At 44.5% G+C, this 27,501-nt stretch overlaps 1 protein-coding gene across 1 annotated transcript in view; it reads left to right on the plus strand.

Moving 5' to 3' along the window:
• tnc (tenectin) overlaps positions 1 to 26,997 on the plus strand; it is a 40,195-nt gene extending 13,198 nt beyond the window's left edge. The window contains exons 2-7 of the mRNA XM_012376792.2: positions 7,969 to 8,081; positions 14,535 to 14,582; positions 14,860 to 15,333; positions 15,409 to 15,690; positions 15,838 to 23,434; positions 23,568 to 26,997. Of these exons, the coding sequence (XP_012232215.2) occupies positions 7,991 to 8,081; positions 14,535 to 14,582; positions 14,860 to 15,333; positions 15,409 to 15,690; positions 15,838 to 23,434; positions 23,568 to 23,670 (8,595 nt within the window). The 5' untranslated portion in view covers positions 7,969 to 7,990 and the 3' untranslated portion in view covers positions 23,671 to 26,997. The remainder of the gene's footprint in view (positions 1 to 7,968; positions 8,082 to 14,534; positions 14,583 to 14,859; positions 15,334 to 15,408; positions 15,691 to 15,837; positions 23,435 to 23,567) is intronic.
• The last annotated feature ends 504 nt before the right edge of the window (positions 26,998 to 27,501 follow it).

Raw genomic sequence — 27,501 nt, forward strand, 5'->3', positions numbered from 1 at the left:
GGGTGCCCATAACGCAAGGAATTGCAAGCAACTCGGAGTCGAGTTATACGCGCGGTAATAATGTTTAGTTAATTGCAAAGTGGCAAGATCTCATGGTGTACGTTGCAGTGGCGAGCAAATATAAAACTATGAAAAGGAGTTTGAAAGGGAGCATGTTTAAAGCTCGTCCGCTCGGAATAGGCGATGCGTTTCGATTGCATATATAATATTTAACATGCTCTATCAAGATTAGCAACTGCTAACGGCATTTTACGACTGAATTCTTATGCTAATCACGTGATTTGCGATGAAATCTACTTAAACAAGCCGGTTACTTGTAATCATGTAATTATTTTGTTGTAAAAAAAAAAAAAAAAAAAACATAAATCTAAAAAACGTTAATGACAACATTACGAAACATTAATTAAAACATTACAAAAATTAATATGAATTAATTCATGCAATTATTCGTTGCAAGGTGCTAACGTATTAAAAAGTGTGAACGTAGGATCTTTTTAAATGATACAAACGTACATTTATTTATTTATTCGCTGCGTGTTTAGGCGGAATAAAGTAAGAAGCGGAGAAAATTGAGGAAGATGCGTATCTAGCAAGGCTGTGGGCGAGGAAGATGCGTCTTTCTATGGGGTATTACGATATCGATGAAACAGGCGCATCTTGCGGTAATGCGCGTTATTACGTGCTGCCGAGCAAACCGGCGATCGATGGAATGATTGGCCGATCAATCGATCGACAGCGAGGGGACGTTTCAATCGCGACTAGTAGATGGTAGGGAGTACCTATACAATCTGTGCCGCAATGGGTTCTGAAGTTTCTCATAGCACGGTCGAACGGTTGACATCGCCGAAAAATCGGATAAACGGAACTATTACGTAAAAACCGATTAATCGATACGCCGAGAGTATTTTTATATTCCAGCGAGGAATGTTTAATGCATTTTATCCGATTTTTATCGTGTTTTCTCGTTTCGATTATTTTGAAGTACGCGAAGAATAATTTATTACTAATTGTATAAAATTAAAATCTAACTTTAATCCCAAGTTATTGCTACAGCCAAAGCAAAGCCGCTTGGCTTTGAATACCTTTCTCCGAATCTCGAGACCCAATAAAATCGGATCAAAAAATATCCCGTAGCAATAATAAAAGAATTCAACCGCAACTCGCAAAGAGTCCGTGAGTCATCGTTGAATCAGCAATTGAAAAGGTTCCGCGGTGGAGAACGGGCTTTACATTTTCCTTATTCGCAGAAACCGACCGATAAAACGTGTAATTGCGCGAAATTCGCGGAGATCGGCGGCAGGCAAGATGCGATCCGCCGACCCGATGCGATGCGAACGCTCCTAATATGGGCGAGGGTTGCGCCGTTCAATTCGCGGGGGAACACGAGGAGTCCGGGTGGTTTATCCTGCGCGGCGCGTAATTCTAGCTCAGGTAGGTCTATAAATAGAGGCCGTGTACATGTTGCTGACCTGTTGCTCGAGAACACCCTCGTGTGAACGCCGAGGCCCTGAGTAATCGAACCCCGTTGTTCCGAGAGTATCTTCTCTCCTCGTGCCGCCGCCTCACGTACCATCGTTCGTGCCCAAAAGCACACGGCGCGCCGCGCCGCGCCGAGCCGAGCCGGGCCGCGCGCGCGCGCCTGGGAGAGGTCATTAGGCGTAATGAATACCCGATAGTCCCTTAACTCGCAATATAATCGCTTCGGGGAACTCCAAACACGACCACGGGTATTCGGTGTTCTGTGCGCGCCGGAGCCCCGCGCCGCGCGATAATGACCGCTTCGCGCAGCCTTGTTGCGAAATTTCCACGATGGCCACCGCGTGATTATGAAGGACATGCGACCTCGCTGAGAGATAATCCGCTAGAGATTCGACGTGTGCGCAATACGCAAATAATATACGCAGGAAATTTATACAGTACACGCTTCGCTAGAATCAGTGCCCGTGACGCGATTTCTCGAGGACTCCTTCAAACGGCAACGGTCGGGTCTCAAGTCGGATTGCCCGCTGATGATCGTATAACAAGATCCTCGCCTGTCGCCGCGCTCTGAGACTGTTCAGTTCTTGGCACGCGGAAGTCACCTCCAGGACCGACAGAACACGAGGATTTCCTCGCGTGCCAAACTCGGTGTGCGACCGCGGCGTATATAGGCAAAAGACAAAGAAAGAGAGAGAGAGAGAGAGAAGAAAAAAAATGGGGGGAAGCGTGGGCGTTTCCGCTAATTGCCATAATCAACCGTGGTAGAGTTCTCAGGGTCGTACAGAGAGCGCGGGTTAGAAATATTTCTAATGATAGCGGGATCGCGCCGCGCGGAACTTGATCGTTCCGCGAAGAAGGCATTATTCGTTCTGTAATTCGCATGGAGTCATACGCTATCGAGTCGCGCGTGATACGCTATCGACCCGCCTCTTTGATCCCGCGATCCTTTCGATTTCCCCTCCACCTCCTCCTCCTCCTCCTCCCGCCCGGCGTTTGCACTCATAAGCTGAAAAACGTGCGCCGTGTTCGTGGACAGTCGTTCCGAGCCCGCGCGCTTCTTTCGCTCGTTTGTCGGGACTCGCCGCATCAGATACCACACGCGGATTCGTCCTGCGCGATCCTTCCACCAACTTCCTCCGCGCCGGCATTCAAAGCGCCTTTCCTATTAACGGAACTGAAATTACGACTGTTGCACCGTGTCCCGCTAAGGACCAGAGATCATCGTACAGTACCGGCAACGAAGTGGAGAGCTCGTGTCTCTCACGATTTTCTTTGTACGCGGCTATGTAATTTTATACTCGCCCAAAGATTCCTCGTTTATTTTCTCGGCTTGCCGATTTTATCGATAGCGTTGTCTTCCTTTCGCATTAATCAAAGCTTTATTTGTGCATCTTAAGATATTAGATTTCCCGAGAGAGCCATTCGTTTCTTTTTCTACGTGGTTCACTTTAATAAGAAACAAGCAGACCTTTTTTATTAATTTAATATAAATAAGAAATCGAGATGCGAGCTGTAAAATCTCTATCCTGATTTCTAGCTTTAAATTCAATATAGACATAGCGATACGTGTTCGTTTCTACATCTCTCTCAAGGACACGACAAAGGCATTATTAATGCACGCCAGACCGGCATACTGTTATGCCAATAAAGCGCTCGAGATGAACTAGTACTCGCGCTGTCAATTATCGGGTTTTTAGTCGTCGAAACTCGCCTAGTCCTCAAAGAAGATGAAGCAGCACGTCGGCGGCTCGAGCATCGGATATCCCTTTTACGAGAGGCGGACAGGTCCGTTATTCATTCCTCGACTCGTACGATACCCTACGCGAACCAAGTACCACCTTGCCGGAAGTACGCGCTTTCAGTCGCCGGAGCATTTGTTGTCATAAATTGTTAACCGCGTCATTACTCGCGCGGGACATCGTAAATAAAACAATATCGCAATTGTACAAATCAATTTCAGAATTTTTAACTGAACGTTTCGAGAACCCGACGGCTGAAAAGGTACGACTGCAAGATTAAGCAGCTTCTTACACCCATATAAATTGATACCTCGCGCGATCGCGCGATCAGTTTCCGCTCCTCCGACCACGTTGCACACCGCTGGTTATCGAACCGTGGATTTGCATAATGCGCGTCGCGCGAGACGCGTGATCAAATTAGCCGACGCGTGCCGACGACGACGAGTCGAGCTGAAATACCGCGCTCAATCGCTCTGTATGCAGATTTAAGCCGCCGAGCCGCTCCTGCGCGGCGGCGGCGATGCGTCTCCCTCGCGAAAAGTCGGTCGATCCGACTAGCTGCAATCTGATTAGCGAACGGCCGAGTAAAACCGGGACACGGTATCCACGACGCGAGCTTCGCCCACGGTCCCCTTCGCCGCTCGTAGTATAAGGAGTTTCTTCCCAGGTGAAGGTAATCATATTCCGCGTTCCACGGTAATGGTGAACGAACGCAGCCTCCGGGCTGTAACGGAACCTCTGCCACCAGCCTGCACCCCGGCCTCTGTGTCGGGTCTGTGGGTGCACCTAGCTGCGCCTCTCTTTAAGCCAAACTCCTATGCTGCCGCAATTATCGCACGACCGGCTGTTATCTCGGCAAGCGGCGCTCCTCCCCCCTCACGATCGTTATCGTTGCCATCCTGTTTCCAAGCGCGGACAAGGCGGACTAGCCTTTGAACCCGACCTAACGTCGCGGCCCGGCTGGCACCGGCCGCCAATATACAGCGCGAATGCTAATAATAATTAATTTGCCGCTATTCACAATTCAATGAATAGTTGGCCATTGGTGGTTGGAAATTTCGCATCGTGAAAAGGGATACCGTTGCGGTCGCAGGCGCTCGATAGCGATCGTTATTGTTATTAGTCGGCGAAATGGTTACTTCAGCGCGAGCGTATTACGCTCGCACGTTAATCACTCGCGGGATAATTATGATGCATTAATTAGTGGATTAATTAGAGCGGAGGTGTTTGCGTTACTTCGGCGTGAGCACGAATCGCTCTAGTTGTTGTTGTCGGCAGGTAGTTGCTCGCTTTTCTCAGTTTTGTCCAACATAATTTCATCGTGAGCGTGAAAGTAAAATCGTGCCTCTCTTCGCTTCGATTCCGTTGACGATGCAGTTTGTTCGATGCTATTTTTACTCGCGTAAACTGTTTTTGGCGACGCTTGAACAAACGTGTAGTGCGTTAAAAAATAGAAAAATTTTCGCGATTGTTACAATTGAAACGCAAATTGCGCGTGGCTGCATGGAATACTTAAACTCGTTAATGTATACGTTTATTCGAAACGAGTCAAAGACATTGATCGTAAATTATGCGTTCTTCGGAATATGTAATTCTTCGACGTTGAGAAGTTATGTCACTTTCAATGGATATTCTTTATAATAATTCTCTCTAAATAAAATCGATATACAAACACGAAATATCTATCATAGGAAAAAAGTTGCGATATTTTTAAAATTAAATATTACGAAATATTGTGTTTGAACGGCAGAATTGTTGCGCAATCGTGTGCAGATCGAAAAATGCCTCTCTATATTTTGAGTAATCTCACGTAAAACCATAGTAAATTATAATTGGCGACTCGGAGAAGAGTGGGTCCCGTTACGAGCGGGCACTCGAGCCACGAGTTAAGAGGGTCCGGAGAGTCAATGGTTTCCAGCACGTACATACATAGCACGTACGATCGATGATCGCGCGCGTGCTGTAACCGGAAGACGTCATCGCCGACAATTACGACCAGATCGAACGTTAATTTATTGGCGACAAACGTGCCGCGCGCCGGTACGGACGCGACGCCACCAACCGCCGTCTGCAAACGATACACTCGGATGCGCGTCGCGCTTTATAAACGCATGCATCCGAAGACACGGTGCCTTCCGTCGCGGCGCGGCCGTATCGAGAGCGCAAGTGGAATTAGTCTCGGTTCGACGGACGCGCCTACCGCCGCCCGATCCTGAACGAGCAAGATGGAAAGTAATGCACCTCGCGACGAATCAGGGTGAATCGACGGGAATGCCGATCGTGCCGTGGCGAAGAGAGAAAGAGAAAGACAAAGACAGGTGGAGCCGGGCCACAGCCAGACCGATATTTCCATTCACAACGCGTCGCCACGGGTGTGTCGTTTCTGGGTTGCAAACACATCGTTTCTGGGTGTCACACACACGCGCTCACGCACCGAAACGTGATACGAGAGCAATGCGGTCTTATCGCGAGCCACTGTAGTTCGCGGAAAAAATGGAGACGTAAAAATTAAGAAAGACTAATTGATCGCTGAGCTATTAGGCACTCTTTTAATTCCTTTCAATTTTAGCATTTTCTGTTTGTTACGTATTTCGTCTAAAAATCATAGAAATAATATTTAAGCTGCAAAACACATCCCTTAATTTTGTGTTGAATAATTTTTAAATACTTCGAGCACAGCGTACGGCGGAAGCAAATAAGAGGAATAAGAATGCAACCGTGCAAATTTAGACGTTACGAACGGATTATCACCGCGAATGGAAGACGTTACAACGACAGCTCGAACAGTGCGCATTTCACTCGGCAAGTTCGCGGAAGGAATTCGCAAGCGAATGCCTTTTTCACGGCGATCCGACCCTGAGCATTTCAACTGAGAAGGTGTAGAGGTGTACGCGTGTATTGACGGTATGCGCTCATATCCATTCACCGAATTCCCCTGTTCAATGGGCCGTACCGTGAATACGCAATGACGTAAGGGTCCCCGTTGCTTCGCAGGAGAACCTCAGCGCATCGCGGGGTCCGCGCCGTGCCGCGCCGACGCGTCTCGCATCGCGTAGAAATATCTCGCAGATTTATCCATTGGCGCGAGATTCATTACGATCGGCCGGAATGTAATTTATTGCGCGGCTAGCATGAAACGGACGTTAACGAGCGAGCGCGAGTTTAGGTGTCGCGGCTCTCGCATCGCTTCTTCTTCTTCTTCTTCTTCTTCTTCTTCTTCTTCTTCGCCATCTCCTCCTCTGAACTACAATGAGCTGCCGGTGGATGTTGCCAGGGGAAGAGTGGCAGCAGAGGAATATACGTAGGGGAAAAGATGAAGTCGACAGGTAGAAGAGAAACTACATACGCGCGCTTGCGCACTTCTCTCTTTTATCTCGGTACCGCTTTGTATTAGGCCGCTGTCGCGCGGTTGGTATGCGCCGCCGGCTTCGCCAAAGTCCTCCTTTTCTTCCTGTCCGGAGAATTCTTATTTTTCCGCCATCTCCTCCTCCTCCTATCGCATTTACCGGCTAAGTCAGTGCTTCTAAGTAATTTCTTTCGGTCAGGAACCCGCAGATACGATCGTCGGTTACCCCCTTCCTTCCTTCCTTCCTTCCTTCCTTCGTTCCTTCCTTCCTTTTCCCGCGCTCCGGAACGAAGGGAACGTAAACGCGCCGTTGGTCAATTTTATGGCCCTTGCTTAAAAATTAAGCGGTTTATTGCAAACTTTTTGTTGCTCGCGCTTTTTCGCGCGCCCTTCTCCTTATCGGGCCAGCGGGCTCTGAACCATCCGCGCTGGCCAGCGACACGAATGGAGGAGGGTTGAGCAAACACGCGTGCTCATTCCCACGCACCCACGCCTCTCAACGCCGGCTCACGCTCCAGGTAGACGGACGAATCGCATTTAGCCTCCTGCCGCGACGCGAATGCGTCAGATGTTTTCTCGCGTTGCAAATTTCGCGCCTTGACTCTGACACGATGATACATTGTACCTCGGGCTGATTCTACCAGCGCTGATTAACTCTCCCGCGCTAGAATTTAATCGACCAACTCTTTCTAGAGACGCCTCGTGGTGCCGGCTATAAATAGACAGCGCGATGGACAATTCAGTTAATATATTATATTCAGTGGTGAATGAGGTCGCTTCGTGCACGGTACATAAATTCATTAAAAAAAAAGAAGAAAAGATCGGTCAAAGTGCAAAAGTGCATCTGGCTCGATTCCAAGCGCGGCTACCGTGCCCGCACAGCTGTTAGATCACGGCATCAGTTACGTGGTAGAATGCCACGTGACGAGATAGACATAGCTTTGAGCTGCGTCATGATGGAATAGATAAGCGTACAATAGCTCGTTATACTTTCACGCGTATGCAGATAAGGTGAAAAAAATTCGCAAAGCTGTCTGAGTAGATTTAAACTCCGGCTTGAGCGGTCCGGAACAATCGCATTCGTGACATAATGAATCAGGCGCCATTGATGTTTACATTGAGATACTTTAATATCGTTCGTTAGCAATTGATGACTATCAAATGCTTGATTAAACGAAGCGAATTTTAATGAAATTTAAATGAAAACATTTTTGTGAAGATGCCCCGTATTATTAATTAATCATCAAACAATATCATTTGGTTTTATCTGTTTAATAAATTTTGTAAAGACTGGATTATTTTATATTGTGATGACTCTGATGTGGCCGCGCAAGAGATCGGAGCTTAGTTTGCGTTCGCGCACGGATAATACAAGCTAACGAAAGCATCATTTACGTGTTGCAGGGTACGGAAGAAGAGTGCCGACATGTCGGCGTTGAACGCCGCGCTTTGTAGACGCGGGATTATCCTCTGGCTGGCCGCCGTCCTACTGCTGGCGTCACGATCCACGCATTCTGGTGAGTTTTTGCAGAAATGCCTCGATGCGCTTCTATCTCCTTTTCTTTCGACTGGCTTCAACGCCTCGGACACGCTTGAGCCACCGTACAAAACGTGAGCCATTTATTTGATAGAGAGACCGTGAACGCGCGGACTCCCACGAGGAAATAGGAGGCAGACGGGCAAGAAATATTTTCGCTCACCCGAAGACGGGATCGGATTATTTCTACTTGCGGCATGCTACAAGTCGATGCGTATCCTGTCATAAATGTAGCAAAATACGCTGGAATCGTAAAAATACGTTTTTGCTACCGCCGATCTTGTGTTTATCCTTTTTACATTCTGCGAAACGCCGGTAAGAAGCTGAATATTGCGGTAAGAGAGACCGGAGGAGAGTAAAAGTAATAAATACGAGGAATGTTTTTTCGCAACTCAAATATTTTTGCAAGTATTTATGATGGAGTGTATATTTTTTTAAGACAGAAAAGGAGCGATTCTATTAAGGTCTCTCGCGATAGATGGACTTAAGTGCCGCGTCATTTCTCGAGATTATAAAGGAGACGCGATAGAAAGGCCTAAATCGAGCGTGCATTGTGTGCGCCATGAGTTGAAATTAATTTCTGAAAACCAGAGTCGAGAGACGGGACGAACACTTCCGCGATCGTCTTTCTTGTACCGTCTGGTGTGACTAACGCAGAGTCGGCCGGCCAATGTTTGAATGAGCGAGCCACGTTCTGTCAGGCCGTCGAACCTATCCGCGTGTCTCCCTCCCTCTCTGGCGACGGGGAGAGCATTACCTCATAATGCTCACCTCTGGCACCGGTCGTGTCGGGGCCCAAGGTGCTTTCCCATGGACTTGGCACACCATATTCGTTCTTCAACTACTCTCGGGTCGCCTTCAGGCGATCGGTCGCCTCCTTCCTATCGTGAGCCTCGTTCCGCGAAGTATCACGTGAACTCCTTCCCTTTGCGTCGAGCGGGTTTCAAACGGTACGTCTGGACCTATCGAATCCCGGTACGGATATCGGAACGCGGCGATCCAGTTGAAATGACACTGAAATTATCGTCGCTCGTGTCACAATTTTTTTTTTTTTTTTTTTTTGCGAAAGAAAAACATAGATAAACTGCGTCGCAATCGACCGCAAAATGCATCCCGAGATCGAGAGAGAAAAAAACTCATCGCTCTTGTAATTCGTTATCCGAGAAAGTAATTTCATATCTTGTGGTCGGAGAGAACACAAAGAAGACGAACCTATTTCGCACATATCGGCGCTCACGACGATCGATCGATCGATCGATAGAGGAGCGTTCTCGGAAAAGCATGATACTACGGTCACGACGGCGTGCAAAAACGTTGCATCGTCAATGAAGGCTTATTGAGGATGCGTCAGTTTTGCCTCTTCCCTTCATCAATCGGCCGTCGGTGCTTCAGCGAAGAGCAGGTGTGGTTAAACGGACGGGATCGATTGAATTCCGCGACTCACCCGGCGTATCTTCTCCCCCTCTCTTTTTTTTTTTTTTTTTCCTCGGAAATCGCTAGGCGATTCTGTGACTCTTTCTCGCGCGCGCTTGTATCCTTTTTGCTTCTCGAGCTTTTCTCGAGCAGGCAGCAAGGACGATCGAGATCGACGTGCTCGATCACCGGCGATCCATCAGACAACGGACAAGTTTTACTGGATTATGTATCTTCTTCGGGACAGAGCCGGGCACTTGCGAGACGCTCGCATTCAAAGGAAATCAGGAACATTGCCGACTTCGATAGGCAACAGGTTTTCACTGTAAAAACGTTTATCCGTTGTGTTGTATCACCACGCGCGTAGCAGTAACTTTCTTCTCTCGGATCTGCCGTTTCGAGATAATCGGAATCGCTTGATGTATCGGATAGCATTACAGCGGGAAATTACGAGCAACTCTCGCCACTTGTTATTTCTTGTGTTCGCATCAAATTGTTACATCTGATTGGCGATTTGCACGATTGTGATTTTGTTATTACACACGATCGAAAATACAACAGTCGGCAAAGTATTATATGCATCAAAGCGGATTCTAAATAATTGTAATTATCGAAATTCCTAAGTAATTGCTTAATTTTTGGCTGGAACTTAGGGTAAATATTTGATCGGTACATGCACGCTTCGTGAGTTCTGTACATTCTCGCGTTTCTTTGCCTTTCTCGTTTAAAGTTTATATAGATCATTCCTTATGTCAACGACGAAAAAAAAAAGAATAATAAAAGAAAGAAAGCACGACGAAAGATTTATTTCATTAGTAAGCGGAGGAGCTAATTTGAAAGTCTCGCCCGGAAATGATCTAAATTTGAGGTTAGACAAAGGAAAAAAAAAATGCATCTCGACACACAGATTCCCGCGCGTAGCGATTCCTTCGCGGTTGCATCCACGCAATGCTGAATTCTGGTCAAACCTGTAAGCCCTGAGGAGCAGTCAATCGGCCTGCCTGCATCGGGATGTCACTGACCGCGTATCTCACCGTTCGCAACTTACGGTCTACGTCCACCGAGTCGCACCTGACCCCTGGCGTTCCATATTTATGCTTAATGCCTGGCAAAGTGTCGTTATCGTCAAGTATCATCAAACTCTCTCTCTCTCTCTCTCTCTCTCTCCCGCCGCGTTGCGCCACGCGGAGGAGAATCGGGACGGCATAGCGCGCGGCTCGGGGTGTACAAAAATCCGCCGAGATATATGTGACGTGAGACCGCGTACAGTTACGCGCGTATTAAATAAATATCTCTCGCGTGATGTATTTATACAAGCTGATCCATAAATCTCCGGCGAAGGACTTCCATACGTCCGAGGAGAATATTCGAATTTTCTTCTCTCAATATCGCGATTAAATCGAATTCATATTAATCGCAAGTCCTTCTCTCTCCCGTCCGAGATGTATGTATTCATTGTGGAGTCCTGTGCACGAGAGTGCGGCACGAAAATAATGAGGGTTTTTGAGGTAACTCGACCTAATGCGTTTTTGATAGCGAGCGCGAATAAATTCCGCGCCGCCAATTCAGACGAGGAAGAGCTCGCGCGAAATAAGAGGGTATAGAAAGGATCCGTTGTAACCGGTACGTCGTAAGAGGACTCCACTCCCTTGTCCTCTCAGCTCTTCTCTCTACATCTCTTTCACTCTCTTTCTCTCTCTCTCTCTCTCTCTCTCTCTCTCTCTCTTTCTCGTCTGTGTGTACCTTCTTGACTACTTACTGAGATGCTGAGGTCAGCGGCGGTCATCCGACGAAGGGTATAACGGAACGCGTGGGTGCAACGTCAGCGTGACATCGGTCGCGTTAATCTGTTTTGGAAAATGACTGTTCCGCTTTCCCGAGGCATAATTTCCAAGGGCGATATCTGAAACAACGTCGCGCGGTAAAATGTCGCGTTTAATGTCCGCCGGATCCTCGCCCGTACACACGCCCGTGAGACATTCCCGCGCTCCGGGAATTTCGAGCTTCTTTATCGGAAACGAGTCCAGGAATCATTCTCATTACCGGACCTAACGGCATGCGAACTCGCCTCATAATGTAGGAAATGGTAATGAACTCGATCCCGCGATTGGGTGGATACAATTTATGATTGTCCTCGAAAGAGTGCCCCACGCTAGAAACACTGCGGCGCGTATTACGCCAGAACCGGTCGGCCAGGTTTCTACAACATTACCTTTCAGATATCCATGACATTGACATTAACGGTCGCGCCGCATGCAAACGAATAGCATCGATTTCTTTGGCTCGTCCCCGGTAATCTGAAATTCTTTCGACGAAATTAACCGCCGGATAGTGAGTTGCGTAACTTCCGAGCGCTTCGCGCTCGGGATGAGTCCCGAGGTGGAGGAAAATCCCGTCATCGGACGTGATGGGGGTCTTTTCATCTCGCACAACAAAGGATAAAATTATTCCATCATTTTTTTCATCAGCATGCGAAGAGACTCGCTCGGCGAATGCGGCGAACGTGCGGTGAAGGAAACCGCGACCTTGGAGGGATGCGTAATGCAGAATTTCGTGCACGCAATACACTAGAGGCCGGCTGCGGTGCCAGGTGTTCATCGGAGCGTGTGCGGTTGATGGTAATGAACTTTCGCGAGGCAAGGCCGCCGGGAATGATTTCATAACACAAGCGCAATAGCTCCGCGTTCTCCTGCTATCTTTAATATCGTACGCGCGCATATGCGCACAGACGTGGAAAAAGGGACGGGTCAGGTCGAGATATTCCGAGAGGCACCGAGAAGGTCGCCCTCGAGGAGGGAACGGGACAATCGCGGGCGGGCGGAGGGGGGGTGGGGAAAGAGGGAACGACACGGAGAGGAAACGGAAGGACTCGGCGGTACGTTGACTTACATAATGACTCCCCGCAACTCCTCGAGACATATATGTGTATATATACGCGCGATCCTCTGTCCTCGATTGCGAGAGAGTGGTCGGAGAACGTATAAATCTCGCGCGCGGAAATTATATTCGAAGGAAGATGCGTTTATTGTTGATACCGATAAACTCCCACGTCGTCCTTCTTCTGCGTGGCCAAGATTGATTTAGGATCCGCGTTTCAGGTGTGCGTCGAGAGAGGCCTTAGAGAAGCGCGTCTTAGCCGATTCACTTCCGTGCGGCTTTGTACTACGTGTTTTATTCGAAACAGCGTTTTTATCTGCGATGCGGAACATTATCTTGCTATGCGAGATTTATTAGATGAGTCTCGCTGCTTCTTTTGAGAGAAAATTCGCGATCTCTTGCGCTTCGATCTTGAACTGATAAGAAACGAGTGTCGAAAATCGGCAAGATCGGCAATGTCGAATGCTGAGATCATTGTGCTTCATCACGTTGCAATTCTCCGTTACCACCGTCGAAATGCGTCGCGACTTTTTGCCAGCATCTCCCGGTCGTACGCACTCAATGATCGTCCCGTTAGTTCGCCGACGGTAATTTATCGATCACCGCTGGACCGAGAAGAAGCGGAGGAAATGCTAGTGCTAGCGCGGCAAAAAAACAGTTGTTTAGTTTTTGGTGCGTATCGTCGTTAGACTTGATCGACCGTTCAAAAGATGGAATAAGTCTTTATTGGCTCCGGGAAAGAGCCGAATTGACGGTGATTGTCCACGCAGCAAACACCTTTCTCTCGCCGCGTTTCCTGTTACGGCATTCCCGATATCGAATAACCAGTTTCTAGTGGCCGACAATAAGTCATCTCATTATACGTTTAATTATCGCGTGTGCATACCGCTGCTCGTCTGTTGAATAACCGTATTGTGCAAGAGTGTCATCAGTAGTTAATACTTGTATAATGAAGACCACGTACGGAGATTATAATCGTGTACAAGCCTCGACACCTTGACCGTGGTCTCACCGAAGGGAGGCGCGACGTAATAACTTAGTCTGACCATTGTGCGAGACAAGAATCGTCTCGGTAGGCCACAGTGCACGCGTACGTGATGGGTTCGTATAACGTGGAGGCACGCGGCTCGAAACCCCGGCTCGCTCGTGGGATTGACGAGGCATGAAACCTCCATTCACCCAGAACTCGTCGTCGTGATTCCCAGTACAATTCGATTCACTGAAAATCACTAGCATCGCGGAATGCTAATTCTTGAATAACTTGAAACTCGTTTCCATATATATATATATATAATATATTAGTAGCGAGTTCTTCATTACAAAAACGCATATGTCAAATATGTAAAAAAATTTGTATTTATCAGTTTTAAATATGTACTTATTTGATTTCGATAAAATAAATTTTAAAAATTATTTTTTATTAATTAAATTATCGATTAAAAAACCGAGAGCACGTTATATTTTTCATCCGTACTCCGTATACATTGCACGGATGTCGCTTCGATTCTCTTTCATAATAAAAAATTAAGTAGCTTTAAAAATAAAAAAGCAAACATAAGAGCGAATCGAAGCATATGAAGAAAGCTCATTGTATGATTTCTAGAACATCTCTGTGATTATACTTCGGGAGAATGTCCTGTCACGTTTCAGGAACAATTGAACTCGAGTCTGCGCGCGACACTTCAATACCGAAAGAAATTGCGAAATCCTGTCGTGTAAGAAAAGAATGCATTCGGAGAGTGAGATACGTGTTGTCGTACGCGAATGTCCGCGCGCGAATTGTGCGCGCGAGAGAAAGAGCGAGAACCAACGGGAATTCAGTATTCCATGCGCACTCATCATACAACTCGTTCGACTGGGGCGAGGGTGTTAACGAGAATTCGCCCACGTGTGTTCGCGCCATATGACGCTTCCACTCGTCTCGTTGTTAAGCCCCGGTACACCCTCGAGAGACGGCAAATGCGTCCCGCTGGTAATTACTATGATAAACTGCACGCGGGAGACGCATTGACGTTCGCCCTTGCAAACTCTGCCGAGCTTATTCGGTAATCCCGCGTTTTACGCTTTTCATTAACTTTAATTCCACGTACCTGTCGGTGCATTCGATCGTACAGTACTAACAGGCATGTTTCTTTGATTACAGCGCCGGTATATGATCAGGATACCACACAGATCGCAGAGTATGATGCAGGTATGTATATCACGCCGACTTTTACTGCATCTAATCAATCGACATGCAACGTGACATTAATCGTATCGCGGTTCCGGAAGTTATATACGTTGTACTTTGATTGAAATAATCATATATTACAAATGACTTTGACTATACGTGATGTGTTATAAAATTAAAAGTTTATTAAATTCATTAAATTTATTAGATTTTACAACACAATAATACGAAAATAGCAATTGCATAATTACGATATTTCAGATTGGACACATTTATTAATGTTAAATTATTTCTGTAGCTCCTATCGGATGTTACTTCAACTTCCAGCGTTATCAAGAAGGCGATAGGATCATGACAAGTGAACCATGTTTAAATTGCACATGTCACAATCGAATGTTGATGTGCTACCTGAAAGTCTGTCCCTTCACGAAAGGGATCGGTCAGGATTGTACGGTAGAGAAGCGCCCGGATCAATGTTGTCCGGTAATCACTTGTCCGGAAGTACCGGTTCAACTATTAACATCGACAACAAGCGCACCGGCGGGCTCGGATTCCACGGAGGTCGGTTTCCACGATAATTATGGATGCCATGTCAACCAGAGATTTTACGCAGACGGCGCTATGCTGCTGTTGGATCATCACAATCCTTGCGAACTCTGTTATTGCATCAGGAACAGAACCACTTGTGTTATGCAAGAATGTACTTTACGAGTGGCGGGATGTAAACCGGTCTACCAACCGGGTGTATGTTGTCCGATCAAATACGATTGCGGTAAGTTTCGTCTTGCGATATCCTGCTGTTACTTCAATTACTGATTTCCCACAATTACTGATTTTTTTTGTGCAGAATACGATGAGGAATCTAGCACCACGGTTGGTCCGACTCCCGGACTTATCATGACCACAACGCTACCACCCGGCGTGTTACCTCAATGTTATTATGAGGACAAAGTCTACGAAGACGGTGATCTGATTAATTCGTCACAGCCTTGTCAACATTGTTATTGCTTCCGAGGCGAGATTGCTTGCGCGGTGCAAAATTGCGGAACACCGATGCAAGCGCATGGAAAGAATTGCACAGCCTTACCACCACCGGAAGGAGAATGCTGCCCGACCACATACCAGTGTGGTAAGTAATTTCATGTAATAACCAATGGTTACAATGTATTACATAATTCTCTCTTTCTTTCTTTCTATTATTTAATGATCTCCGATAGAAATTATTAGTCAATGAACATTACATATTAAAGAATTCGCTTGTATGTGCTTATTACAGAGGAAGACGAGCAAGGAGTCTCCATACTACCAGAAGAAGGTGAAGAACAACTTCCGGAGCAAACACCACACGAAGAACAAATAACGACCGAGTCTCCTATTATAATTGATCAGGAGGATCAACAAGTGAAAGACGAACGTCCTCAAGAAGAAACATTCCCAGGGGCCGATAATGCTATACCGCTCACTCCCGAGAGAGAGGAAGAAACGGGTGTTCAAGGCACTATCGAACATGTTACTAAAGAACAGATTCCAATTACCGAAAAACCTGAAGAACAACCCGTAACACCACCGACAGAAGAAAACGCTGTACCTGAGACAGAAACTACTACTGCTGAAAAAGAATCCACTCTTTCTCCTGAACATATTACTGAAACTTCTTCCGCTGCGGTGACACAGGAAGTAACTTCTGAAGTACCTTCCGAAACAGAAGCAGCAAAGACGGAAGTGCCCACGAGTGAAAAAACTGAAGAAGGTTTAATTACTGAGGCGCCTACTGCCGAACTACCGGAAGCTTCATCTACTTCGGAAGGCTTGCAACCTCAAGAAGAAGTAATAACTACGGAGCATATATCTGAAGAACATATAAGCACACAAGAAAGCATATCTGAAAAAGAACACAGCACACCTGCTGCCGCCGAAATAGAACAATCGACTAAATCTTCTATTGGCGAAGAAGCACAGACCACAGTTACAATAGAACCAGAAATTAGTTCACACAAAGAAGAGGTAACTATAACAGAAAAGGCGGAAATATCGGAAAAACCAGAGACTTTTACTGAAATCATTGAGAAAGCAACGTCGCCGATTGCAGAAACCGAGGAATCTGGTATTATTCCTGAATCTGCCACTGAACAGATAAAAGAAGATAAAAGCGGAATAGAAACTACACCAGGTGAAACCTTGGCTACAGAAACGGAATCACCAGTAGAAGAAGAAATGGGTCATGAAGTGCCTAGTACTGAACAAGTTGAAGCAGAAGTGTCGCATCCGACGGAAATTGCTAGTACAGAAGAACCTCAATCAATTGAAGTAAGTGGTCTTCCTAAGGAACAACCTATCGAAGAACAACAAAAACCTGTGACAGATAAAGAACAACGGCCGGAAGAGCCAACATCTGAGCACGCAATAATCAAAGAAGAACCTGCCACTGTTGGTGCTAAGAAAGAAGATTCTGGTTTGACTGAGAGTCCAGATATAAGCAAGGAATCTGTCACGGAAGGAGAACACGCAGAAGAATCAACTCCAGAAATTCCAGCTCAAGGTCCAACTGGTATACCAATTCCTGAACGAAGTCCTGGACAGAAGGCGGAAGATGAGAACGTCTATCACGTTACTGAAGATTATCATGGCGTTACGCGTCCAGAAGTTAATCCTGACAATCTTCTAACTGAATCTCCACAGAAAACACCTGTAACATTACTTCCGCAGGAACCAGAAATTACGCTGACACCATCAGAAGAAACTCAGAAACCTGAAATTACTGAAATCACTACGGAAGAAACAAAAGCGGAAACTACTCCTGCTATTACGAAAACTGAGACTAGCACAGAAACTTCTGTAACAACTATTGCTTCTGTAGAACACGAGCCAGAAGAAAAAGCACCCGAAGAAATTGAAAAACCTAGTGTATCAGAAGAACCTAAAACTGAAATACCAGAAGGAGAAGTTCAGTCTACGGAAGAAACTCCCAGTGGTGAAGATATGCCCACAAAAGGACTTGACGTCTCTGGTGAAAGTTCTTCCTCTGAGGAAACCAGTGGCGAACAAGGTGAGAAAAAAGTGCAACCAAAGAAAGAGCAGCCAAGCGAAGAAGAAGCAGGAACACAATTTCCAGCCACAGAATTGGAAATGCCTGTATCTATTCCAGGACCGGAACATTCAACGGTGCTTCCAAGTCTTGGAGAACAATCAACAGAAGGTGAACAAGTCACTACCGTAATTTCTTCTGCTGAGCAATCGACACAAGTGCCACAAGTTGAAGAGAAAATTGAAATTACTACTACTGAAGAAGAAAAACCAGCAACCAGCGAAAAGCCAGTTGAGGAACATGTTACAGAACAATCTACTACATCGTTGGGTATAATATCAAGTGAAGAAGAAAAAGAATTACAAACTACTCAATCTATCTTGAAAGAAGAGCAAACTACAGAAGCTGAAGAAAAGTCTACAACAGAAGCACCTGCTGGTGAAGAACGAAAAACTGAACAACCTGAACAATATTCTACAGAAAGAGGTCCAGAAGAGCCTACTGTTACAGAAAGTCAGGAAACTGAGGCGCCTAAAATCGAAGAAAAGCCTGAAGAAGTAGAAAGTACAGAAGGCATACCAACGGAAAGTGCAGAGACTGAAGTAAAACCAACGGAAATTACTGAAATTAAACAAACAGAATTGCCTGTTACTGAAGAACATCCTACCAAAATAGATGAAACTGAAAAAGAAGGTGAAGAAAAAATCCCTGTAATTAAAGAGATACAGACAGAAATTCCTGCAGCTGAAACTGAATCTACTGAGACACCGATAAAAGAGCAGACAGAAAAGGCACAAACTGAACCTTCCGTCACTGGAGGATTACCGAGTCAGCCTTCGGTTCCTTTAGATCGTAAGGAGGATCAAGAATCTGTTGAACCAATATTAAATAAAGAAGAGCAAGGAAGCCAAGAACAAATAACTCAGAAACCATCTCTTGAAGAGAAGGAAGTATCTGAGATATACGAAGAACCACAAAAACCAACAGTTTCCTCTGAAATTGAAGTGACTCACGTTCCATCTTCAGAAGAAGTTGTTACTAAATCTGCTTTACCGGAAGAAAAACCGACTGAAGTTGCTGGGACAACGGAATCTGTTGGCGCTGGTGAGGTTGCTACACAGCCACCTTTAGAGCAACAACCTGAAGTACCGAGCGTACAACCGGAAGAAGCCGTAACGAAACCACCTGAACAGGAAGAACAGACTGAAGGACCAGTCATCAAAGAACAACCTGAGGAAATATTAACGATAGAAACTACTTCTGTAACTCCTACCAGCGAAATTCCTGAAGAACTAGTTACGAGCGAAAAAGATGCAGGCATTAGTAAATCGACTGAAGCTACAGCAAGCGAAGGTACTACGATACCCGAATTGATTTCTGAAGTGTCAACTGAATCTCCTGGACCTGTTGAAGAACATACAGAGCCTGAAATTCCTGTTGAAAGACAACCGGAGGAAGAGGTTACGCTATCATCGACAACGGAAGAAAAACCAAGTGAAGAAGGTGAAACAGAAGAAGTACCTCCTGAAGTATCAACAGAAAAAGCCGCAGTTCCAGTAACACCTGAAGTGTCTATTCCTGAAAAGCCACCACAGGAAGAAAAAGAAGTTGCTAAAGAATCGACGGAAACGCCAGAACATTTGACGCTCGCTCCAGAAGAAACACCTCAAGTAAAAGTTACTACAGAGGTATCTCAACAGTCAACCGAACTTCCAACTAGCATTCCTGAAAAGGAATCTCCTATAGAGAAAGAGAGTATACCAGAGATCACAGCTCGTCCATCAGGTATTCCAGGAGAGGGCAATTGCCTCGTCGAAGGACAATCTTATAATAATAATTCAGCCGTTCCACCAGCGAATTTGTGCCAGACCAGTTGCCGTTGTGTCAGCAGTATTGTACAATGCGAGCTTGTACAATGTCCCGCGCCACCAGTGCACTTATCGAACTGTATGCCAATTCATAGTGCAGAGTCGTGTTGTCCAATGTATGCCTGTGACGAAACATCTACTGCTCAATCAGAAGTCATAAAATCCGATAGTCATAAAATCGAATCTCACATTCCTGAAACGGAAGGAGAGGATAAGAAGATGACTACAACAAAGGAATTATTAACAGAAGCACCCGTTACAGAAACTGTAACATCAAAAGAATCTACTACGATAGTTGGTGAGATTAGTACACCAGAATCCCAACCTGCGGAAGTTACTGTTCCCTCTGTCTCACCGTCAGAAGAAGAGATAAAACCAACAGCGACTGAGAAGCAGCTGACTACTCCTGAGTCTGTCGAATTACAACCAACTACAATTAAACAACCTGTTGAGCAACATCCTGAAGAACACACTATAAGTCCGGTATCTGAAACGTCGCAAGAATCTGCCACTCAAGTGCCTGAAGAAAAAGAACATACTATTCCAGAAGAAACTACTGAAGAGGCGGGAGAAGCTATAACAAAATTGGCAGTTTCGACTGAGCAACCTGTTGAAGAGCAGACTACGGCTAGCGGCGAGGAGCAACCAATAAGTATTCCTACGAATATACCTCCAGAACAGGAACCTCATGGTGCTGGAGAAGAAGTTACGATTCCTACTGCGCCAAAAGAGCAAGAGACTTCCACTTCTGCTGAAATAGAAGCTTCGACATCTGCTGAGAGAGGTGAAGTTCCAACTATTGTACCTAGTAAGGAAGAAGAATCTATTACGCCGAGCAAAGAGCAGGAGGAATCTGGTGAAGGTGTAAAGCCGATTAAAGAAGGTGAAATAGAACAACCAGAAGAAGAAAAAATTCAACCAATACCAACTTCTGAAGAACCAATTACTACTGAAGAAGATAAAACATCTATAAAACCGGAAGAAGAAACTGTGACAGAAAAACTACCAGCGAAACCGGAAGTTTCAGAAGAACAAACGACTGTTGAGTCAAGCGAGTATGAGAGTACTCCTATTTCTGATATTTTACAACCGACGACAGAGCAGAAACCCAAGGAAACTGAACATGAAGAAGAAAAAGAACAAGAAATAATTACATCAACTGAAGGTGAACGAACTGTTGAAACCGAGAAATCAGAATCTCAAACAAAATTACCCACCACAATTGCTTCAGACAAAGTTGAACAACCTGTTGAATCGACGACTTTGGTACACGCAATAACCGAAGAAGCGCCATCAGAAGACCACACGACTGCAAAATCTGAGGAAGTTTCCACAGAAGAAAGCAAGGGTGAAACAAAACCGTCAATTTCAACTGAAGTTCCTGAAATTGAAGAAGAACACGCTACAACTCCTGGATTGCCTAGTGAAGTAGAAACACCTGGCGAAGAACCTGTTAAGCCAACCGAAGAATCTACTTCTGAAATTTCCCACAAAGAAACATCACCAGAAACTGTTGGACCAACAGAAGGCCCAGCAGAAACAGAAACTACGGAACATCCTGAAGAGCATCCGGAACCTTCAATTACAGAAGGAGAACCGTCTGTCACAAAATTGCCTACGGAAAAACCAATTGAAGTAGAACCTCCAGTCACTACGGAACAATCAACTACCACAGTTTCTGAAGCAGAACATGAAAAGCCCACTGAACCCAGCATTGTTCACGAACCAGAAAGCACTCAAGTTCCGATCGAAGTACATCCGGAAATTACACCTGAAACGGAATCTCATACGCCTGAATTACCAGAAGAGCACACAATATCCGAAGAGGTATTAACAACGTCTGCACCTGAAGGTGAACAGCCTTTGAAAGAAACTATACCAAGTCTAGGCGAAGAGCAAACTGAGCAGTCCGTTGCTCCCGAAATAGAATCCGAAACACCTGTTGTAAAAGAAGAGCATGTCACTACTCCGACTGAAGAGCAAACTCCGAAATCTGTAGAACAAGTTCCTGTTGAGGAACAAACTATTGCTCCCTCTACTTCCAGTGAAGGCGAAGCAACAGAACAGATTACACCAGAAAGTGTAACGATTCAAGAAGAACAAAAGATTACAGATAGTGCTAAACCAGAAACGGAATTGCCTGGTTTAACGGAGGAACAAACCGCTGGTCCCGAAGAAGAAGAACAGAAACCTGAAACTGGAGTAAAGGAAGAACCAGTTACAATTCCAGAAGTTACAGAAAAAGAAACGACAGAAGAAGCTGTGACACCTGTTGGCATTACGGAGGGTCATCCATCCGTGGAGGAATATACTCCACAAGAAGAAGTAACACCGTCCAAAGTTAAAACAGATGCAACAAGTCAAGAACCGATAGAAACAACAACTGCTCAGGAAGAACAGAGACCTGAAGAAGAAGGTCAAGTTACAAGTGAGATCAGTTTACCACAACATCCATTGAGCGAAGAACCGATAACTGTGGCAGTAGAAACAGAAGGTCCTCATGAATATGAAACAACGTCTATTGCAGAAGAAGTATCGAAACCGGTGACGGAGGTCAGCGTGGTAGAAAAACTTTCACCTGAACAGGAATCTGCTACAACTGAAGGTTTAAAACCAGAGGAACCCATCACAAGAATTTCTGAAATAAGTCCAACTGAAAAGCCCGCGGAAGCTTTACCTGAAACAGAAAAACCAGTTCAACAAGAACAGGAAACAGAATTGCCCGAGCAAGGTGAAACTACTACAAAATCAGTTGAAGATATTTTGCTCAAGGAGAAATTGCCAGAAGAAGTGGAAGCTGAAGTAAAGCCAACTGAAGCTCCTGTAAGTGGTGAAGAAGAAGAAGCACATTCTACTGCACCTACTCCAATTGAAACGACTTCCGTTCAGACGGAAGAACAACCGATAACAAAATTGCAGCCTACTGAAGAATCTCTTCCTTCTCTTCCACCACAAGAGATTCAACCTACTCAACCTGAAGAAAGTGAAGTTCATACAAGTCTACCTGCGGAATCTACCACAGAACATGCACCTGAAATACCAGACACGATAGAAACAGAAAAACCAGTTCCAGAAATTGAACAAACAGAACCGCCTTCGGAAACTACTGCATCTACTGAGGGTCTAATTAAGGTTGCTGACGTGTCTGAAGAGAAGACTACTATAAGACCATCATCGGAAGAACCGGAAACCCAGGCTCCGTTAAGACCTGAGGAAGGTCCGCAAACGGCAGAGACACCGGAAGAAATCCTCATAAAGACGCCATCTACGGAATTATCACCCGCAGAAATAACGGAGATTCCCGAAGAAGTTTCTTCTCAAGAGAGTGAGGACGTTGGTCATCCGCACGAGAGTACTGTAAAGCCAGAGACGCTTGGATCCGATGAAGAACATTTGCGACCGATCAATCATACCGCGGAAACGACGGAACAACCATATCAACCCAGCTTCCACGAACAACGTCCAACAAGCACTTCGACTCCTCATATTCCCGAATATCCTGATCAAACTGTACCGGGTGAGAATCCTCATTTCCCAGTGGATGGTGGCAGTTATTTGCATCCCGATGACGATTACGAGGAGGAGGACGACCTTACGGATTATGGACCGGGTACCTGCCGATACGGTGGCAAAGTCTACGTTTCGGCGCAGCAGATACCCAGAGACGATCCGTGCGACTTTTGCTTTTGCTTTAGGAGCGACATCATCTGTCTCCAGCAGAGCTGTCCGCCGCCTATTCCGAAATGTCACGAGGAACCAATTAGCGGCTTCTGCTGTCCTAGATATGAATGTCCCGTATCGATGGCTACAGCTCTTAATTTGACCACCACCACCACTACGACCACGACCACGTTACCACCGCATTTCCATGCTCACGCTTACAAAGGTGCTGCGAGACGAAGCGGTTGTCAGATCGATGGTCATGCTTATCGAGTAGGAGAAGTCATTACCTCGCAGTCCGGACCTTGCACTCATTGCATGTAAGTTTATTATAAAATAAAATCGGGAAAATATTTTCTGTTGCTATAAATATTAAAAAATGCATCATTTTTTATACAAGCTCTGTGCCCATTTTTTTCAAAAAATCTAACACAAATTTTTGTAATATTTTAGCTGCGGAGGTGACGGCAAGATGAAGTGCGAACCGCTAGTATGCAGTCCGGAACCAATGTTGAGGCAAATGATTGCTACGGTTACAGCCAAGAGAAGGAGATGAGCCATCGAACTAGATCACGGAATTCGTCATTACAAAGAAGCATATACGAGGACGAGGAAGTTAACAACTGAATTCAGTGTTGTATAAAAGTGAATTAAAATTATTCTAAACTACCTAAACATCGCGCGAAACACAGACAATAGTGTGCTTCGGCGATTACGAACTGAGTGGCCAAAACCGTAAACACGCGTTTATATTAATAATGTTATATTATGTTATATAAAAAAAAAAGCGACGACACAAGAGAGGAAGCAGGCAATAATATCGGTCGGATAATTATAGATTAACTGCGTATCGAGGCGCGTTATCGGTGCTAATACGCGAACACGGAAGGAGAAAGCGAAGCAGCACGAACGTAGAAAATGTAAAAAAAAAAAACTTTTGTTCGTGATAATTCCGCGTTTTGTCTCGTGGGATATTTTATATGCCCTGAAAAGACGAAAAAAAAAAAAATTACTGAACGTACGAGACTTATGACTGTGCCTTCCTCAGTGTCGAATATCAGCGGCACTGCTTTTATTTCGGCAACGAGCGCCGTCCGCAGCCACGGTCATCGTCGTCGGTATTAAATAAATCAGAAGAGTCGCCATCACGACTCGCGTAGGTGATGGGGGGGAAAAAAAGAAGAAATGCGATGAATGCGTTTCGTACGACGCACAAAAAATGAAATAAAAAAAATTTAACACATCGGCCGGTCGGTCACGCAGTGATACTGAAACAGCGGAGGAAAATCGTATGAAGGATACCTCGATCTGCAGTTCGTCTAACTAGCTAGAAGTTTTTTAAACATTTTTCTACGCAGACTACACGTCCACGGTATCCTTCTTATGATGTAACGCTAAAAATTGAGGAATAAGTGAAAAAAAACGAGATTACGACGGCATATCGCCTTACGGCTCTTACGGTATCACTACGACAATCTTAAGCAACGACGATACGTCATTAACACGGTCGAGCGTATTCTAGATCGTTTATTCGGGTCACATTACTGAAGTTTGCTGACGTTTGCGCACTTGAACACGATCGAGATTAATGGATCGGCATAGCCAGCCGACCGTGCTTCCAGTACTTTTAAGCCGTGAGGATCCGAAGATCCTAGTCGTTTTCCTCTAGAGGAAAAACTTCCGATCGAGTCATCTTTCTTTTTTAATTGATCTGCCAAGCGTACGTATACAGTGCCAACGATCGTGTTCCAGTGCGCGTGCGAGTGTGTGTATGAGCGTGTGTGTGCATGATGCATATAATATGTTGAAGGATGAAAGAGGAAGCAAGAGAGACGAAAGATACACGCATCTCAAAGCTCAAACAGCGGCTCGCGCGGAGGACCGATCCGTGAATTTGCTTCTCCGGCGAGCTGGCGTCATTATATATAAATATAAATATAAATATATATATAAATATAAATATATATATATACATTTATATATAATTCTTTATATACTCTGTACCCTCCTGATAATAATACTTAACGATAACAATGTTCTATACGTTTGTACGAAAGTATAGTTATCTAAGACGGGATAATAATTGCCCACGCCGGTTCTCCAGTCTCAAAGTGTCGCGCTAAAAACGAAAAAGCGATATCAACCTATGAGATTTTTTGGATCATCTTAGGTTAATTATTTATCTTAGTAGCGATGATACACGACTTGCACGATATCATTGTCCAAAAGAAAGGAGAGCTATCACGCATCGTCACGCTTTGAGACTCTGGAACTTCGCGGGCTCTCTTTAGTATAATAAATAGAACGAATGCTATATCGTCACACAAAATACTGCGCATACTGTCTGTATTTATAATAATCGGACGAAGACGAGTCGAAGTTCGGTCTTCCTGATATCAGCGGCCCGTTAGTTCTAGTACTCGTTTATTGATAACTAATTAAGCTCATATCCCAGAAGAAGTTTCTTGCGGAGAACTATTACGAGAGTGTTTTCTTTTTTTGTTCACGCAAAGAATCTCGCTCGACTTAAAAAAGACCAACGAATAACCGCGGCGTATTCATATGGCTTCCAGGACAACTCGGTCGTGATATACAAAGTGGCCATATTGTTACTGTCACTTGTCAGCTATGAACAAAACAAACCTTCTATGCAGCATCGATAATAAATGATTGATATACATATTAAACAATTTTGTACTACAATTATAACAAAGTTAAAATATAAAAATGATTAGCGCCTTAACATTTTTGTTGAAAAACATTCGAAATTCCAAATATTTGTAAATAAAAATAAAAGCGAGAGTGACGAAAGACCTTGAATATTTAACACAGTCAGGCGATCAATTTGTACGTTTGATTAAATCGAGAAAAGTAAAGATCAGTGAACTGAAAATTGATGAACTAGCGCGATTTGTTTGCCTTTTATCAGAATTAAATTTATTACGCTGGTATTATTGTAGCAAGCGACGTGAAAGATTTTTGATAAATAATTTGCTCAAAGCTTATTGAAAGTTACGCGACTGATAACAACGCGTATAATCGATCGTTAATGCGCGCCGGTGCAACCGGTACGATGATATCATATGTATGAGCAATCGATTATCGCGGCTATTGTTTAAAATAAAGTCGAGTCAGTTCTTTCCAAGCCAATATTCTAGCGATTATAGTCTGAATCTAGTATTTATCTTGATATTATCGCTCCTTTCATTCATAGCGAGTAATATTATCGAAGGTAAATGAATGTCGAATGTTTATGAATAAGTACGATATTATGGTATGCATATAGCTGTAATAACGTAAGATATATGACCATGGTAAATACATAGAATGCATGTAAACTAATGTCGAAGTTGAGAGACAGCAAAGTGTCCGCGAGGCGCTTTTGCATCCAGACTTGTGCAACTTTAGAAAGATATATTTACACATTATATTTACGTACAAAGCGACCAATTTTTTATTCACTTATGTCAACTGCCTTCGTACAATTTCTATAAAAATATTCACGTTACGTTCTCGACATATATTTGTGATTCTTCGATATTGATCAATGTCGAGGAGGAATATGATAGCAATATTTAAATTGGTTATGTGTGTGTGTAACGCAAAGGAAAAAATATAGCGTTCGGTATGTGAAGATACTCGATCCTCGCGATGGATTTCCCGACTTTCTTTTTATACGATCACAGTGGCTATCGCGCTCTTATCCCGCATTATGCATATAATTTGATATCATTTGCCGCGTATTATGATATGTGATAAATGGATAAACGAGAGCGAGCCGGAAGAGTCCCGGCAGTGCCGACTGTATGGAAGTAGGCTAGATTTGACAGTACGTGCTAGTATAAAGTGTCCTTTTATATGAATAAAAGATTTTGTATGTCAATCTATGTATCTTTGTGCATTATTTCGCCACTTAGATATTTATCATCTTTACTTGTTCTTCAAAGAAAAAATTTCTGTTTAATAAAAGAATAACAATCATGCTATAATTAGATCATTGTACTGAAAATTAATTAATAATTATAATGATAATTATAGTGATAATTATAGTCATAATTTTAATAATGTAATAAAACATGAAATTTAATTTACTGCAATAGATAATGTTTTTTCTTAAATCAAGCTAGAAAGAATTTAAAAATATCAGAATATATTTTCTTAAGGCAAAAGTTTAGTTTAAAATTATGAAATATCACGCGGTTCGTTTCCAGTGTTCCGATGTTTAGCACAAGCAGTCTCGTAACCAGCATAAACACAAATGTAATTGAACATATGGCACTATTTATATAAGATGCTTAAGTAATAACAGAGAGAAACCTGAGAGGGGCCACGCTGCTGTTTTTCGTAAGACGCTTTTTCTAGGCCGTACACTAGCGACGCGTACATC

This window comes from Linepithema humile, chromosome 8, assembly GCF_040581485.1.
Source record: "Linepithema humile isolate Giens D197 chromosome 8, Lhum_UNIL_v1.0, whole genome shotgun sequence".
Taxonomy (NCBI): domain Eukaryota; kingdom Metazoa; phylum Arthropoda; class Insecta; order Hymenoptera; family Formicidae; genus Linepithema; species Linepithema humile.